At 45.1% G+C, this 18,318-nt stretch overlaps 1 protein-coding gene across 2 annotated transcripts in view; it reads left to right on the forward strand.

Moving 5' to 3' along the window:
- GLI2 (GLI family zinc finger 2) overlaps positions 1-18,318 on the forward strand; it is a gene marked incomplete at both ends in the record, with an annotated part of 141,959 nt that overhangs the window by 114,052 nt on the left and 9,589 nt on the right. For both annotated transcript variants that reach the window (XM_080621493.1, XM_080621494.1), the window contains 6 exons: positions 1,180-1,381; positions 3,715-3,928; positions 5,505-5,618; positions 9,002-9,133; positions 12,761-12,910; positions 16,570-16,734. In XM_080621493.1, coding sequence (XP_080477619.1) covers positions 1,180-1,381; positions 3,715-3,928; positions 5,505-5,618; positions 9,002-9,133; positions 12,761-12,910; positions 16,570-16,734 — 977 coding nt within the window. The remainder of the gene's footprint in view (positions 1-1,179; positions 1,382-3,714; positions 3,929-5,504; positions 5,619-9,001; positions 9,134-12,760; positions 12,911-16,569; positions 16,735-18,318) is intronic.

Genomic DNA, 18,318 nt, shown 5'->3' on the forward strand with positions numbered 1-18,318 from the left:
TATTGCCTTTCTGGGCAAGGTACTGTTTTATTCACCATGTTTAATAAGATATGCTCACAGCAAGCTTTCTGGAGGGACCACTGCTGGAAAAGCCAGGTAGTAACACAGTGTTGTGCTCATCAAGGAAAGGAGCTGGAGCAGCTGAGCCCTCCTGGGGTGAGTCCCGAGTGGCTGATGGGGATTACCAGCCAGCCCCATGGCTGAGTGGGTATATTTTTTAATATATTAATAATTTAATAATTAAGTGGGAATATTTTAAAAAAATATTAAAAAAAAAATAGACAACCTAAATGGTGCTTTCATTGCTTTGGAGGGATGAGCCATTCCAAACAGGGCTGGGGCTCACGCAGGCTTTGGATCTGGTACCCTGGTATCAGGGAATGTTGTGATATGACCCATCCTCGCCTCCTGTCCATGCCACCCCAGAGATTTGCAGGTGGGTCAGGCCTGGGCAGTTTCCTCTGGATGAAGTAATTTGTTTCAGTTAGCAGTTCTGAACTGCTGGGGGAGGCCACATTTGTACAGTAGTAACTTGCCACAGGACAGGGTTGGAAATGACTTCATGCCCGAATGATTGACAATTGCTAATAGGGTCCAGGCACTGGCACATCCCCTTGGAGGGGGAGAGCTTGAACTTTGTGCCTGAGCTGCCAAATTGGGTTTCTTAAAACTCTTCATTTACTTTTGGAGCTCTTGGAGCCTCGCCTCCTTCATTAATTGGATGGTCAGCATTGTGCTTGTGTTCATTTGGTTTCCACTCCCTCCACACACAAGCACATACACCATTTCCAAGGGTCACCCCAGCTCTGACGTTAGGCTCTTCTGGCCTGCTGCTTCTGCCACCGAGTCAACAGGGATGGCTGCCCTCATGGAAACCTTGTGGGGCCTTTTCACTTTTAATTTTAAGTTAATTTAGTGACAGTGAAAGGGGATGATGGACAGGCTTCTGTTTATCCCTCACGGAGGGAAAAGCAAGCAGGCATTCACAGTGCTGCCTGATCTCTTGTCATTCAGCGCCCAGCGGAGAGGAAACCTCCCATGGAAGCTGGTCCGTGCACTGCTGCTGGCTCCTGAACATCCCACAGCAGTCACGAGTGCAGCAGGTCTCAGCGCCTCCCACCCCCCTGCAGGAAGGGAGCAGCCTGCTGGTTATTTTTGACAAAGTCTCCCTTTCTACAGTCTCACGGTTTTCCAGCCCACGGGTGACTCCGAGATTAAGCCGAAAACGAGCCCTGTCTATCTCCCCACTGTCTGATGCCAGCATTGATCTCCAGACAATGATCAGGACCTCCCCAAACTCTCTCGTGGCGTATATCAACAACTCCAGAAGCAGTTCAGCAGCGAGTGGCTCCTACGGCCATTTATCTGCCGGGACAATCAGGTAAAGCTCTGGGACCAGCTCTGTTCAGATGCATAACCATCTTCCTAAGGTGGGGTGGTCCACCAGTAAGAGAGACCTCTTCCTCACAACCTTCGCTTTTGTGCACTGGGGCTGTGTAGTGTATTAAATCAAAGTCCCCATCTGGTTTTGCATGTGGAAGGGTACTTTGTGGCATATGGGGGGGGGGGGGGGGGGGTTGCTCAATTGGGATTATTGGTTAACGTGTTTCCAGTAATTGCAGTATGGTCATGCCTCCCTGCAAGCAGAAACAGAGAGTAAATTCATCTAACAAAATTCTCATTGTGAGCAATTGGACTGGTTAAGAAACCCTCTGATTTAAGAGATTGTCCCAAAGTATTCTCCAAATTATTGGCCCAAATTCTTAAAAAAAATGTTGTCTGGGTGGGTTGAAGAGCCTAATTCTAAAAACATATTTAAAACAAATCTAAGCCCTTGAGTAAAGTCTTGTTCAAATCTTAATTAAAAAGCACTTACACTAGGCAGCTCATTGTTGCCAATTCCTGCCATAATTGCTTCACCCAAGTTTCACAATATTATTATTCTTTTTATTAATTTACTGTTAAAAATGTTAGATCTAATAAACACTGATGTTGCAAAGCAAGGCTTTATAAGGTTTATGCACTCCTAAAATTTGTGGGAAAAACCACAGATATTGCCATTAGTAATTGTAACATTAATTTTCTAAGTTACTTATCCAACAGCATCATTTAGAAATTGACTGTGAAATCAAGCATAATTCTAACTTAAACAAATTGCAACTCCTTGCCTGGTAATTGTATTTTTCTAGTCTTTTCACTTGTTGTCTTTAACCGAGCATACCTATAGCATCTCATAATCAGATTTTAAGCTTTTCAGGGTAGCATCAGGTGTTTTCAACAAATCAGTAGAATGAATTTGATCCAGTGGTCATTTGCTGGCCTCTGAGGGAATAATCAATTAATACTAAAGAATTTTGAACTCTTCTCAGTGTTCTAAAGGTATATCTTGAATGTCAGAAATTGTAAAATGGGTTACGTATATAACAGGAATACTGTCAGCAATTTCGGATGAAAAGACTTTTTTGTTATTATTTTAACAGCATCTTAGTGGCAGGAATAAAATACTTTCTCACCCGCTCAGACCCAGATCCTAGTGGCACTTCAGAAAGTCATTTTTAGACTTTGCTGTAACATAACAAATCTGTGCAGCAGCCTGTTATCACACCTCATTTGCTGCACTGCATTTTTAACTCCAAGAGCTCTTTTACATTGTAGTGATTTTTGCCCTTTATTCTTTTGGTCAAGTTGTCATTAACTGGTTTGGAACAGAAATACTAATTGTATGGTCACAAGCAATAAGTATTTTCCCTAAAAGCAAAATCAGAAATGAAGCATATTGCTAATTATGGTCCCATTTTCTGAGCACTCACACCAAGGGCAGTGTTAGTGATATGAGAGAAAATATTGTTGAGGTTAAAGGTTCAGGGTGGCCACCTCTTAAAGGTGGTAAATATATGATTTTTGGCCTGTCTGTGGTTTGTGCATCGCATGCCTAGCATACAGGGAGCAGAGTGTCTCCCGTGCTTCTCCATCTCTGCCAAGGGGGCTCACTCCTGGAAGTGAAGCCCTTCTTTCCAAAAGCAGAAGCTTATTTTTAATGCTGTTGACTGCTGCATCCTGGCTCAGACCTGTTGCTCCCAGTTAGCCCCAAGCAGCCAGGAGCTGGTGGTGTGTCTGGTCACTGCTGACCTAGATTAGAGATGAACCAGTGGCCTACATATGAAGGGTGACATACTTCAGTGGTCCCCTGAGCCAGACTCCCATCAGCTGAATGCAGAGTAAGTTGTGTAGGTTTGGACTATGTTAAATGGATAGTTGTTCATCCCTGCTGCAATCTGTGCCATGTGAGCCAGGTGATGCTGATTTTTTATATCCAGGATAACATAACCCTAAGGTTGTGAGTCTGCAGAATAGGTCTGCCTGGGAAAAACTGGGAGCCCTGGGGGTTGCAAAGCCAGATATGTCCAAGTCCCACCTCTTCTGAGCTCACTGCCAAGGGCTTTGGCTGTTTTTAAATATAGGAAACAAATTTCAATCAGCCTGATACATGGGTCAAAATGATTCACAAGTTTGCTGAGGCGCACATGACATAAATCCTGTCTTTACAGTAAAGTACGCTGTCGGGCCTATTGCGGCATTGAAGGCACCTAGCTGGGGCATTGCAGCCTGTCTCCTGGAGCCTCCAGGAAGCCAAACTTGAATCAGTTGCTAACTAATGTGATAAATATTGTTTAAAATAATTCCTCATCGTTTTTCCTCCTCCCATTGCTGCAGCCCGGCATTCAGCTTCCCCCACCCCATTAACCCCGTGACGTACCAGCAGATCCTAACCCAGCAGAGAGGCCTGAGCTCAGCCTTTGGACACACTCCTCCCCTGATCCAGCCGTCCCCGACCTTCGCCCCACGGCAGCACATGGCAGTCATCTCCGTCAACCCACCACCCGCACAGATCAGCACCAACAGCAACTGCATCTCTGACTCCAGCCAGGTAAGGACAGCTGGCCTCTCTCTTTGAATGGCACACAGAGAAATGTTCTCCATGGGATGAGCACTGCCCTTCATGGTGGCTGTGGGAGTTCTGCCCGCTCTCTTTTTACTCATGCTCTCCCTTTGCATTGCTATTTCTTCTGCCTGGCAAAGAGTTTCTGGACTAGTCACAGCCAAGTTTTGCACCTGCCTCCATTCCTTGCACATATATATGCCTACCCATGCAGGAAACAAAGGCCTTGATTCATTAAAACATTGAACATGGTATGCTTGGTCATCTCAGGCAGCAAACCTTCTTAAATATGTATGTTATGTGCTATTGAAATCAAGGGATGTTGGCACACGCTGGAATGTTTTGCCAGATAAGCACCTGAGTCCTGTGAACCAAGCTTCATCAGTTCCTTCATCAATCCTTCCTTCCTTTTTTCTACTGATGTGAACCACATTCCACACCTTATTCCTTTCCTCTTTAACAAAGTGCATCTTACCTAGGATGTCTAGCCTTTCCACCTATCTTTCTGTCTTCTTCAGTAGCTTCTCTCTTGGGGTATCGCTACTGTTGTGTTTTACTGTTAAGGTTTGCAAAACCAGGGGCCAGCTTTTGAAAACTAGGAATGCTATGATGTGTACAAAATCCCACACCTCAAAGGTGTCCTGGCAATTACATGTGAGTTCACACAGGCACATGCATGTATGCACAAGCCCTTTACATGCACGGGGTTAGTGAAAATGTCTAGCACATTTTTAATCATGTTTCCTTCCCACTTTCATTCCTTGGAAGTTTGAATTGCAATTGCTTTTCTCCCCAAAGACTTATTTCACCTCATTTCACACCCATTTCAAATTGCTGTTTTAGTTGTATCATACTGAACTTTTCAGACTGGTTTATTGTTTTAGGGTTTCTCATGGCTGCTGTGCTGCAAACTCTGTTTGTTATTAAAGGTTATTTGATTGATTGGCTTTGTTTTCTTCTTACAAACTGGCTACCAAAAGAGTTTTGCCTCTGTTTAATAACTTGCAGGACCAATCTTGAGTAATTAGCAAGAGTGTATTTAAAATGTTAATGTTCCAATTTTATGCACATACAATGAGATTTTTTTTCTCCTGAAGCTGTTCTAATTTTTTAAGAGCTTCTCAAAATATACACATTGCCTTTCATGCACCCAGCATGCTGGAGCCCTCACACGTAACCAGAGCTCCTCTCTCCCCCCAGGAATTCATTTTCTCAACAAATCATTTCATAGTGTTGAGAAATAAAATCATGGCTTTGGTGGAGGTTGCATAAGGTTTTGATGGCTTTGACAAGGACTGGATCATTCTGAAATGGAGCAGCAGCAGCAAGACCAAGCTGATGCTGCCCTTGACTCTTCCCCCTTTTCCATCTCTGCCTTGCACAAACCCACATGGCTAATTTTCATGTGAAACCTGGGCCAGCAGGCCAATACTCTGTTGTCCCCAGCCACTCCTGAGGTTCAACACTGGCTGATTTTTAAGTTAATATTTAATGAAGAGGTGGGCTGCAGTCTTTCTCTCATCCAAAACCCTGATGTCATATCTTGCCGGGTTTTCTTTCCTAGAGCAAGCAGAGCAACGAGTCAGCCGTGAGCAGCACAGTCAATCCGGTAATTAACAAGCGCAGCAAAGTCAAGACTGAAGTTGAGGGCTTGCCTCCGGCATCCCCAACCACACAGGTATCTTCCCAATGCGAGATATGTTGTGGGGCTGAAGCTATGAGCTGCTGGGTCGTCTTGTCTTTGGGAATGATACTTTTGACATTTTTTGCTGCACGTGAGAGCAAGGCATCGACGTCTGCCAGGCAGGTGGGGTGTCTCTTGGAGCATAGAGCCCAGCAAGGTACAGGGCAGAGCTACAATGACTGAATGAAGCGTTCAATGGGTGCTTGGGATTCAGCTTGCTGTTGCTGTGCTCGGATAGAAAAAAAGGAGAGAGAAAATATTTCAACTGTGTTAGTTTAAAAATGATGTCTGAGGTTACTGCGCTGGAAAGCAAGCAGCATTAGTGCCTCTGAGCAAACATAGATTATGAGGGAATCTTGCATATAGGTAGAAAGTGTGCAAAAAAGGGGACGACCTCTAGATTCAACCAGGAATTGCTCCTAGAAACATCCTTTACACTGGTGACACAACATCTGACACCAAGAAGGCCCCAAAGGCCTTTGCTTTCTTTACAGAGCTCTGTGATTGCAAACTGTTTAATGGCAGACAGTATCCATCTGACCGTCCTTTATCACAACTGTAAACTATCAGGAGTGCTCTGGGCACTTCATTTTCATGAAATATTAGGCTGTGTTATTGTCAAGTGAATGGAAGAGTTGATGACAAATTTCTCCTTCTGCCCTGGTTCAGGAGCAGGTCTCAGCATGATGCATGGGGACAGCAATGTGTGTAGTCATCAGGGGCATGGTAAAATTGATGAAGATAGCATATCAGGGAAAGATAAACATGCTGTAGTCAGCATGATTAGGGCAAAGAGGCACCTCTCTGGAGCTTTGAGTTTAGGAGTGCACCTACACGCTGCTGCAGAAACACATGCCCTGAAAAAACAATCTGGCCACCACCCAGGCTAATAGGGCTACGTGTTTATTTCTTGCAGCAAATTAAAAAATATTTGAGAGCCATCATCTGGTTTCTCAAAGCATCTATAGCAGAGGAGCCGTGGGACAGACAGCTGCTTCCTCAAGGGCTGTCATCGTGACATCATCAACATGAAGGGGTGTGCACCCAACCTCAGGGAGTGCTTCGGTAACATCAGCCTGGCCCACCCCTGCAGCCTTGCTCCAGAGTTTCATCCACTGGGTCAAATGTGAAATAAGTGCTGAAAGAAGGGGGGGAGAAGTTTAAAGTGGTGCAAAGAGGTTTGATTAGAATAGCAAGGCAAAATTAAGAGAAGGATGTAGTCTAGTAGTAGTTCGTAACGACAAGGTATATGAAGTGATACCCCAAGGGAAATGTAGACTTCATGTCTTGCAGCATTTCAGTATTGACTGGGAAATTACTGAAAAGCACCTTGTGAGAGACAGCCTGTTCTTGGCAAGAAGAACAGGTTAAAAGACTGAACGCACTGGGTGTCTCCTCTTCAGTTGGTCTAAGCAACAGCAACTTGTTAAATTTGGGGATTCCTGTTCTGCAGGAGACTGTGCTGAAAAGTTGAGTTATAATCAGTTAATTATTGACTGATACATTTTTTGCAGAGTATAAAGCTCATCCATTCCCAAAAAAGCATGCATGTGTGTGTTTTGTTTTGGAAACACTGTAGTGGAAACACCTCATATGAGTTGTGGTTTGGGTGTTTAAAATCCTTGGCCAGACAGTATCTCCCATGATGGCTTGTGCTATAAAAAAAGCAATCCAGACAAGGTTTGTGGAACACAGTGGAGCACCAGCCATGAGAGACCTGAGTTAGTGTATTCTTGTGATATCACTATAGCTCCAATACAGATTCAGATTAATGTTGAGCTTGACAGAAATGAAACTACGCAATCCTCTTCAATAAATTAAAATTGTTTCAATATCATTTTTCCGAAAGAAAATATAAAGATTCCGGCAAAATAAGATTTTTTAGCAGAAAAATTCACTTTTCCAGGGACCACACTTTGCCTGGAGAGAAACAGTCCAACAAAAATAATGTGCAAATAATGTTCACAGCTCAACCAAATAGGAATTGCAGGGGGAAAAATCCAACCTGCTGTTTGAACTTTCTCAGACTAATGCTCTGGGCTGTGATACAGTTTGAATCTCAAGAAATCTTGCTGTAAATTACTAGAGTTTCCTGTCCCAAGAGCCACCTTACATTTTTTTTTTTTTTTTTTTTTTAAATTAGGAGCTAATTAAAGCAAATCTCTTTGTCTCCATATCTTAACTTGTGAATTGAAAAGTCACAGCTGGCATGTATGTCAAGAGCTATTTAATGAAAATTGTTGAACTCTTGTACAGTACCTCTCACTTCCCAAGTCATATAGTGCCATTAAACCATTAAGTCATGGCAGCCCCTCAGTAGGCATTACAAAGGTGTTGGTAGGGAAGGAGATGGCAACCAGATAGGTCTGTTTAGGCAGGTCAGAAGCAGTCTGAAGCAGATCTGCTGTGTCTACACACTTACAGGGCCAACAGATCATGAGGAACAATGTCTGGTATGGTCAGTAACATCCTGGAGGCTGGATGGTCTGTGCTAGGCAGTAGTAGTAATTGGGAGGAAAAGGAATGAAGGGGTCAAAACCTGCTGGGTTTTGTATTGCTAAATTACTAAGCCAATATTGGCTGCTGATTGAGTGACAGTAGTGGAAGTGTCTGATACATGCAGAACCAACAGTTGTCCTTACCTCTGAATTGTACTAATTATATGGCATGTTATACTACGGTGTAGCTGCTCATGCTTTAATCCTCAGAGCAGCCATAAGAAAAGTCTTCAGTGCTTCATTTAGCACTGAGGAGATGGCTAGACAGAGAAGTTAAGGAGAGAGCTCACAGCCTGCCCAGCATTAAAGTAACTTGTTTACGAGTCCAGAGCCCCCAGAGCTCTGCTCATCACTGGGTCTTGCTCAGGCTTCCCGAATTTCCCTGTCGCAGAGGAGTGCTTTGAAGGCTCACCACTTTGTCCCTGTGGAGCACTCTGCAGGCATAAATCTTTGGATAAGAATTAGGTGTAATTTTCTCATCTGTTCAGAGATGCAGAAAACAGAAACTGATAACCATAAGGCTCTGACTGCTCTGCGGTTTCTTCATGCTTGTATTTCCCCACTGCCTCCAGATTAGAAGTTTTGCTCTAGCAAATAACACAGCCAAAGGTCAAAAGCCTTTCCTGGGACTGCCCACTACCTGACTGGAGCCAGGCACTGCTGGGACCATGGCTTCTGGATGTTTCATGTCTTGTCGTTAATTCTGATCCATTTCTACCAAAACTCTGTAACTCATTATTTTGCAGTAATCAAGGATGTTATGTTGTCACAATGAGCACAGTTTTGTGATCAGTTGATACCTGCCCTGTAATCTATGAGTGATGGAGGAATTCAGATGAAAGAAGTTCACCTTATACAATGCGCCATTGTGTGTTGCAGGAGCATCTGACAGACCTGAAAGAAGATCTAGATAAGGATGAATGTAAACAGGAGCCTGAGGTTATTTATGAGACGAACTGTCACTGGGAAGGGTGCACAAAGGAATATGACACTCAAGAGCAGCTCGTCCATGTGAGTAATGGTTGGGAGGAAACCCCAGTGATAAATTTGGGTTTCTTTACACTTGTCCTCATTTTTTATCACTAGCTGCTGTACAGCCAGAGCTCACTCTGGGAGCTACTAAAGGTGCAAATCAGAGACATGGTGTGTAAACACTGCCAAAGCAGGTCACTGCTCCCGAGTTTAGCTGCAAGAAGCCTTTCATAGATTATTTGATGTGCTCTCTTCTCAGCTGCTGAGGCTGCAGTTTCGGTCTCCCTCATGCACAACCCAGTGACAGAAGGCTGTGTGCAGAGGACCTGATCAGAAAATGAGGAAGGGGCCTGAGCACTTCCGTCTTCACTGATCGTATTTGCTGAGCCTCCCCATGCACCTACACTAGCGGTGGGTCAGGGATCGCCCATACTGTCCTCAGTCCTTGTTTAAGCCGTGAAAGTCTTTTATGCTGCTGTGACATGAACTGTGGAGCCATATCTCTCAGGGGCCATTAACCTGCTAAGCTAATTCCTCCCACAAAAATAGAGCACTTCCAGAGTCCGGAGACATGCTCCAGAGTCTCTATCAGGGCACAAAATATAGAAAATGGGTTGATTTTTTAAAAAATTGGGAAATACGGCTTCTGTAATCACAGAGATGTCCCCAAACCAGTGTCAAAACTGCTCTCTGAAGGATCCCCAGACCAAGTCATTAATCGGATTTTCAGTTCTAATTAATGCCAAGAACGTTTTGTGTGCTCTGCTTCACCTGGGAATCCACCGTTTGGTTTCCTTTGGTTTCTGGGGTCAACAAATCACTCATACTCTGAGTGAGTGCCTGTGAAATCAGACATGATCTGTGTCCGAGACCTGTAGTGTCACCAGCCCAGTACCCTCCCAGTCCTCATTTTGGGTCTGTGGTGTGAGCCCCATTTGTTTGAAGCCAGCCCAGAGCTTCTGGGAATTCGCCAGCCCCAGCAATGCTGCTGCTTGCAGCAAAATGTTGGAATAAGCAAATTTTGTGGCAGGATCTGCTACCTTCTCCTTTCCCTTTAGCCTTTTGCTCCTTGCCTCAGCCAGGCTCCAAGCCTGCTAACGGCCACCCATGTGTGACTGATGTGTAGTCTTCTTCCTGAAGGCTCATGTCTGCTCTCACCCTTTTTCATATATCTTCATTTTAGTCATGTTTAGACACCACAAAGTAGGCATTAGTCTCCATTTCCCCAAGCTCTGCACATGAACATTATCTTAGCCTCGAGGGACCACATTCTAAATGATAATTTGGGGATGTGCTCTTCATCCATCTAAGGCTAGCGCCTGCCCACCTCTGCCAGTGGTTCAGTGCAGAAAGTCCTTGAGTACAAACAGATTTGGAAATGGTTTTCAGAGCCAGGTGAGTGATAAGGTGCTTGATGGGTTGCATATTGCATGCCACAGGGCGTTGCTTTTCTGGGGTTAAACCACAAGCAGCCCTGTCAGATGGGCTGTGCTCATATTTGTCCGGCAGTATTTGTGTGTTTTCCTCTCAGACATAAGAAAAACTCTTTAACTCTACCCAGAGCAAAGTGCAGGGCAGATCCAGGCACCTCAGCACAATTTATTTCCAGAGAAAACCCAAAGAAAAATATTTAAAAGAATGTCTAAGATTTTCCTACATTTGGAAGGTTATAAAAACAGAGGCTTCTGTACTATGGTTACGAGCAACATGGGGTTGTGGATTTGGGATGCCCAAAATATACATGAAAATGAAATACAGATGTCGTGGGCCAACTTCTGAGAAGGTGGCATCCCACCATGCATGGAAAAACTAGTTTGTCTGCAGAGCAAAGTACATGGGTGTGCAGGGTCCATTCTCCATACACAGTGGGCAGCGTGCTTGTAAGAAAAGCAAGTGTCAATGGGGAACAGCAGGAGTGAGGACATATTTTTGCAAGCAGCACAGCTTCTCCCAGCCTCAAAGGTCACACTTAATTTGAGAGAAACCTAAGCAAAGCCTCCAGCCAAGTGGGGATTTGATGAGGTCTATGGAGCCGTAGCTGAAGAATGGTAAGTTGTGCAACTGCTCCTCCACTGTGTGATGGGAAGTAGATGTTGCCCAGTGAGTTAATCGGCCTGAAGGGAGGCTGCAGTCCCCCTCCCATAAATGTGTCTTACTCTGGCCCAAACAGGACCAAACAGTGAGCCTGTGTACTCCCCAGCCCCTAGCATTGTCATGCGTAGTCTTGGTTGTAAGTCGGACTGACTTCCACACAAACAGAGCCAGGAGAAGTATCTTCCCAGTCTGGTCTGGATGTGGTTTAGTGTGCCCATGGTCTCCTGGGGAGTTCACCAGATTTCCACTGTCTGAGGCTAAAATCTCGCACCAGTGTTGTGTTATAAAACCAGAACTACAGGCAGCTGAGCTCCAAACCCAGCCTCCCCTGACCCTCCCACATGCAGCTTTGGCTCTCAGTGTTTAACTGTGGTGCTTGATGGACCAGCTGACCACCATGCACCTTCTCCTGCCCCTGGGTAGACCTGGTGCCCCAGGCAGCAGGTCCCTGTCCCCAAGATTGGGCCACAACACACAAAAGACTGGGGCTGGATTTAGCTGGGACCATGAAGGTCAGTGATTCTGTTTTAATGTGTTTTTGTGTCCTCATGCTGGCTCACCACCCCAAGAAAGGCTCATCCCAAGCCACAACATGTGTGCCTGGCCCTGGCCAGGGAGATGAAGGCGGGGCCTGGAAAAAAATCTCAGCACAAAATAGAAAAAAAACAAACCCCAAACCCAAAGTGGTTTATTTTAGGATTTCCTGTCAGGGAATGTCTGCTGAAAACACAGGAGCAAGGACAGGCATTATTTTTGGCAGCAAGACCCTATTCAGAGAGACAGGGCTGCCACGGGAACAGAGCTGCTGATGGTCTCATCTCCGGCTCTGTTTGTTTTCAGCAGAGCTTCATCTGCCCTGGGCTGGGAAAAAGCAACTCTCATCTTCCTCCCAGGATGGAGGAAGGCACCGTTCTGGGACTGGCTTTTCAACACCCCAGTGCAGGATTTCAGGGACCCAAATAACTAGCTGTAATTGAGGCCGCCGAGCTTTCCTTGGCTCATAGCTCGCAGATGCTGTCATTTCCTGATAGCTGCCAGCGCTGGACAGCAGGTGGCTTAGGGCTGGAGTTTGGGCTGGTGCACAAGCAGGCTTAGAATCATAGAGGCATTTGGGTTGGAAAAAACTTTAAGATTATTGATTCCAGCCGAAGCTTGTCTCTTCCTCTCCTCCATGCTCCAGCAGCACCCTAGGAAAGGGTCCCAGCTGCATAAATATGGCACAGGAAGATTCAGCAGAGACAAAAATGACTTGGTCATCCTTCCCAGCAGTGGCATCAGGAAGCTCCAGAGACACCAACAGGGCTTCTCATTCCCTGGTATTATGGGTGCCCATTGCTTTTGCAATGTTTATAGCTGCTTTGGACCCAGTGCTAGGTGTTCTGGGTGCTGTGCGCCTTCTCCTGCAGGACACACCACATCACAGAGCTGACTCCTGTGTCCCTGGTGTTGTCTGTGCACCTGGGAGCCAGGTGCAGTGCTGGACCACAAGTACAGTGGAGGCTTTCATTGTACTGTGTTTTGCTGGCATCAGCTCTTCTAGGAGTGACCTACTTCTCCCTTCTTTCTTACCAGCACATCAACAACGATCACATCCATGGAGAGAAGAAGGAGTTTGTCTGCCGCTGGCAGGACTGCACACGAGAGCAGAAGCCCTTCAAGGCTCAGTACATGTTGGTGGTACACATGCGAAGGCACACCGGAGAGAAGCCACACAAGTGCACGGTGAGCTGGCAGGAATATGGTGCATCTCAGCTTGGCAAGTGGACCTTGGACTTTGGTGGTCACAAAAATGTGTGAGCAGACACAGGCATGGCTGCAAGCAGGGCTCTCCCAAGGTACCTGCTGGCACTCTGTTTAGGGCCAGTGCAGCGGTCTGTGTGTGGGTTATAGCTACTTGCAGGTTACACCCTGGGGACAGGGCAAGTGGTCAAGGAGGGTGGTCAAGGTGTTAGCTGGGAAAAATGGGTTCACCTGAGAGATCCAGAGTGACTCAAGACAAGTCATTTAAGGTGGAAAAGCAGCCAATTTAACTGTTTACATCCAAGAAGGAAATCCAGTAACAGCACACTGTGGGGAACCACCTAACCCTAGTCAGCATCACCCAGTGCTGCTTCTGGGACTGCAAGTTTCCCTCATCCACATGCATGAGTGTGCACACAGGCCTCTATCGAGCCTAGGATGCTGCGCCAACATCTCCTGCCTCTCCTTTCTTAATCCAGAAATGAGGTCAACCACTGAGTGCTTAAACTCCAAGAGGATCTCAGTCCCCAGACTTTCTGCATGCAAGAAGTACTGTACCTGCTGTTAAACACTGCCTGAGAAGGAGCATGGAGTGCTATTTTTTTTGCTCTCAGCCCTGTGGGTACTGTTCATCTGGCACGTGAGAGAGCAGGACTCACCTCGACCTCAAGATATTAAAGACCTTATCTGTCCTCACACATGGAGTCTGCCACTGCACTCCTTTCTGACATGGGGCAGCCAAGGATGCCTGAGGGGGGGGCACAAAAGAGAAGCAAGCTGTGGAGTTTAGTGGCTGTGATTGACTAGTAGGAGAGGTGTTCACCATCTCTTTCCACATATGCTTCAGCCCTTTTTCCTCCTGAAGGTCCATCCCTGTCTTTTGATCCCTGCCTTCATCCTCTGCTCCGTCTTCTTCTCCTGCCAGTTTCTCATACCTCCTCCGCTGGAGGAGCATTACGCTGTTCCTCTCCCCAGAATCTCAGGGATGAGTCTCTCTTTCTGCTCAGCAGATGTTTGAGCCCTCCTCCCATAGCTTCCTCCTCTTCTTCTCCGTTAGTCACTTCCAGCCCTGCTCCCTCTCTGGCTCTGCCCCAGCTACTGCTTACAAATATTAGGATGTGTATGATTTGCTTGCTGCATGATTCCTTTATCAATCTTCTAGCCCTGTGTTCATTTAATTCAGAATATAAGCTCCTTGGGGCAGAGGGCTATGTCCTTTTTTTCCAGTGTTCCTTAAAAGTATCAAGGGATATTGATCATTGATGTGCTACAAAGTAAGCAGTGAGAAAGTCTAGCCCTGCCATTGCTGATAGAAAGACTCAAAAGACAAAAAGCAACAGGGACTGAATTTTCTTCAGTGCTGTAATGGAGCAGGAAAAAACTCAATCATCTGCACAGTCCTGCTTCTTTCAAGCCTCAGTTGTGTCAAACTGGAGCAATGGCAAAGCTGTGTGTGTTTGAATCTCAAGTCATCCTCTGCCTCCTGGAGAACTGCAGTCCTTCAAATGCAGTATATTGCAGCAACTCTCTCTGAACTGGAACACCACTGGTTTCCAATTGCCTGGGATACATGGCAGCTCTGCAGACAGTGCCCTTCTGTGGCAGTGCATTCTTTGTCCAAGTCTGTCAGTGACTTTTTTCAAAGTGCCATTTCTTTCAAACAAGAAGTTTGTGGTGTACATAAAGCTGCAGATGAGCCAAATTGCAGCCCGGGATTTTGTCAAGGATTATTTCAACAGATGACATCCAGAACTCCCACTGACATAATCAAATCCACACATAAGAGTGGGAACGACTGCTTTGAACATGCTCAGGGTGCTTTGCTGAGGGAATCTTATTTGAAAATGTGGCCTCTGTACTTTTGTTCTTAATAACTGTGCATTTTTGAGTCAGTATCTATCAAAACCAGAATGGACACATAAGTTGCTTCGTGCTGAGTTCCCTTTGTTTTCCAGCAAGTGGAATTATGTGTTTCAGTAACTGTAAGCAATTTGACTTATGAAGGACTCTTTGTACAGGGCAAGAGAAGAACGGGTTATACTGTACTACCTCAAAGCTGTGGCATATTCTGTGGTCCAAATGGCTAATGAAAGTTGTCTGAGGAAATGATACTGGAAGGAAATGATACATCCCACCCTGACAAAACTGTGGAAGAAATCAGCTCTTTCAGGTTGCCCCTACTGTCATTGAACAGAACTGGGTATATCAAGAAAGTGGAGCAAATTTGCTTGAAGTCTACCATCCCTATTGTAGACCTTAAAATGAAGCTTAAGTAACCCTACTTCTTTTCCAGCACAACAGAGTTATATGGGATCAACCTGTGCCCACATGCTTAATGGGTTTCATGGGCTGCATGTTTGCCTAGACCCTTAGCAGTGCAGATGAGTCCTATGCCCATGGAGCACAAAGAGACAGGTACCGTTGCTATTGCATGCAGCTGCCTTTGGCCTCAGCCCAAAAGGGCCAGATTTCCGGACACATAGAAACCACACAGCTGCCCACAGGATAATCAGACACTTTGCATGATCTGTCCTGCTCTGACACCAGTTTCTTCACTGGCCAAGACCCAAGATAGCCATGTGAAGTCCTGTCACATCTGGACTGAACTTGCAGATGCATTTGAGTCATCTGATTAAAATACAATACCTTGAGGCTTGCATACATTACAACAGAAGAGACTACTTGTTGAAGTTTAGAGTATGTTTTAAGGTGCTTGCATAGGAAGTGCAACATGGACTTTTCAATGCTCTCAGCTGAACAGTGAGTGCAGCATTTAGCTAGAAGAGAGCATTGCATTTCTTTAAACTTCTTCCAGTGTTTGTAAGTTCCCACTTGTTTGGTCAAAAAGTGTTTAAGGTGGCTTTCTTGGTTTGAGGTGAAACTCTCCCGTGCTGCAGACAGGGCAGGTGCAAGCAGAAGCCTCCAGCCCAGCCAGAGCGGAGGGTGTCAGGACTTACATCATCCAAAGCCTCACCATGTTTCCTAAGCTGCTCCTTCTCGTTGTGTGGGCAGCTGGGTTCCTTCCAGCAGGAAGCTTCCTGGCCTGTTCTGTCATCCAAATATCCATCTGTCTTCAAGACTGAGAGTCTTGTTTTTTAAACTGGTAATGTCAGACCACCTGACCACAGCATCCTCCGAGGGTAGTCCCAAGCTGTAATTTGGGAAAATTCAAAGCTTGCTAGATTTCTGCTTGTGTGTTAGAGAATGGTCTGGCATCTCTAGTGCTGGTGCTAGTGAGGTTGCAAGGCTGGTCACGCTGTCAAGAAGCTGTCAGTTGTCTGGTGAGAGGGAGAGGTCCTCTGCTTCCGAGTGTTTTAGCTGCAGACAGATGGTGGGAAGGGCTAAGAGAGCCCTTGTAGGAGTGGAGGGGTGTTCAACCCTGCTGGAAAAGAGTCTCTTGTTGAAACATCAGGTGAGTACCCAACAAGGAGCAGCACCTTAAATGTGACTCACTGCTGAAACTCTCAGCCAGCCTAGGGAAGTGGGTTCTCCCAACAAAGTGGATGTTGTTCCCTAAAACACAAGTCCTTTAAAGGGAAGCTAAAAAGAAAGAATGAGAAACAGATGAGGAGGGTTTAAGCAGGGGGAGGATAAATTTTTTCTGGTTAATTAATCACTCCTCTTATGTTTTTTTATTTTAGTTTGAGGGTTGTTCCAAAGCCTATTCCCGCCTGGAGAACTTAAAGACACACCTGAGGTCCCACACTGGAGAAAAACCTTATGTCTGTGAACACGAAGGCTGCAATAAAGCCTTTTCCAATGCCTCAGACAGAGCCAAGCACCAGAACAGGACACATTCCAATGAGGTAAGCCTGGGCTCACTGCAGCTCAGTGGAGGGTTGGTTTTTTTTATTTTGCTGACAATAAACATACACTTTACACGCTGGACTCATGTAAAAAGAAACCCACTGTAATGAGAGGTTTCTTATTTTTTAACGGGATTTATTTTGCTGGAGAGCCAGACCACATTAGCTTTATATTTATGAAAGCCATGTTTGAAATCATAAACAGATGTTAAAGTATGTGAACTTTTTAATTGGCTTTGGAAATTAAAAAATGCATTTCCAAATTTGTAATTTTTAATAGTGCAAATAGGATTGTACAGTTGTGCATGTGGTGTTTAATATTACTGTGGAGCAGACTTGCAGTAGTATAACTGCTACTCTGGATCCTGACGCTCTGGAAATAATACTCCCTCCATCGTTTGATGTACAATGACAGAGCACAATGCAATGCTTTGTTAACCTTGGCTAATTAAGACTTACTATTAGTAGTTGCGGAGCAAAGGAAATTGCCTTTATTGTAATGCATGTGATGGTCTGTTGCAATCAACCACAGCCGACGATTGAAGTTTATATTACCACTACTTAGCTGACAGGGGAAGAAAAAACAACACTCCAAAGTTCTAATAGTGTTTGCAGCCATGAAGAATTCAGTGTGTAGTGTAATTTGTAACAGTTAAATATAGACTATTGGAGAATGGAACACAATTGATATGGATGACAGCTTTTCAAAGTGATGCTGTGTCTACAAAGGGCTTGTTGGGAGTCTTTCTATATCTGGCATAACAGGAATCAGTGATAACCAAAGCTTTTTAGATTTCAGAGATTCTGTTAGAGTCAGAATAAGGACTCAAAGTCTAGGATGCACTTTCATGCTGTGTGATGCTGAGATGTACCCAATGAATGACTCAGATCCCAGTGTTACTTTAATTGGTTTGGATATGAACCTAAATATCAGAATTGTCCTTCACCAGCAGGACACAGGTTAAAATTAATCCATATCCACACTGGCACTGGGTAGTTTAGGACTGGTTTAAGGCTACACCAACCTTGAGGCCAGGAGGGACCAAGAAGGTGTGCAACCTCCCATTCACTCAACAACCTTCAATCCCAGTAACTGGTGTTCGACTAAAACATTGTTTGCTCTCTGTTAATGCTTCTTCCTCTGAAACGTAGGCAATTGTGATTTAATCTCACACTTCAGGTATTAGAAATTGCTTGTTTTCCAGCCCTGGATGCTTTCTCTACCTATCTCCAGCTGGATCCAACGTCCAGTGTATTACCATTTCTACCTCATAACACACTACAGCGTTAAGTCACTCTCCATCTTCTTTCTCATAAGCTGAATAAGTAAGTCAATCAAGCCACTGAAGAGTCCCTTTACTGCAGCATTTTTTCCTGTCCTTAAATCCATTTTACATCTCTCTTCATCCCTAAGGATTCTCATGTGGATGGATCATGCCTACCACTACAACTTTCAGTGCTGAACACAGACTCGTTTTGCCCGGTTTGTGCACATTGAAGCAGTACGTGAGCTGGGTTTTGCCCATATATCACTTGAGCATGGCTCCCTAGAGCTTTTCCAGGATCCTTCCTAGGCAGGCCAGA

The sequence above is a fragment of the Psittacula echo genome (genome assembly GCF_963264785.1).
Source record: "Psittacula echo genome assembly, chromosome: 6".
Classification (NCBI taxonomy): Eukaryota; Metazoa; Chordata; class Aves; order Psittaciformes; family Psittacidae; genus Psittacula; species Psittacula echo.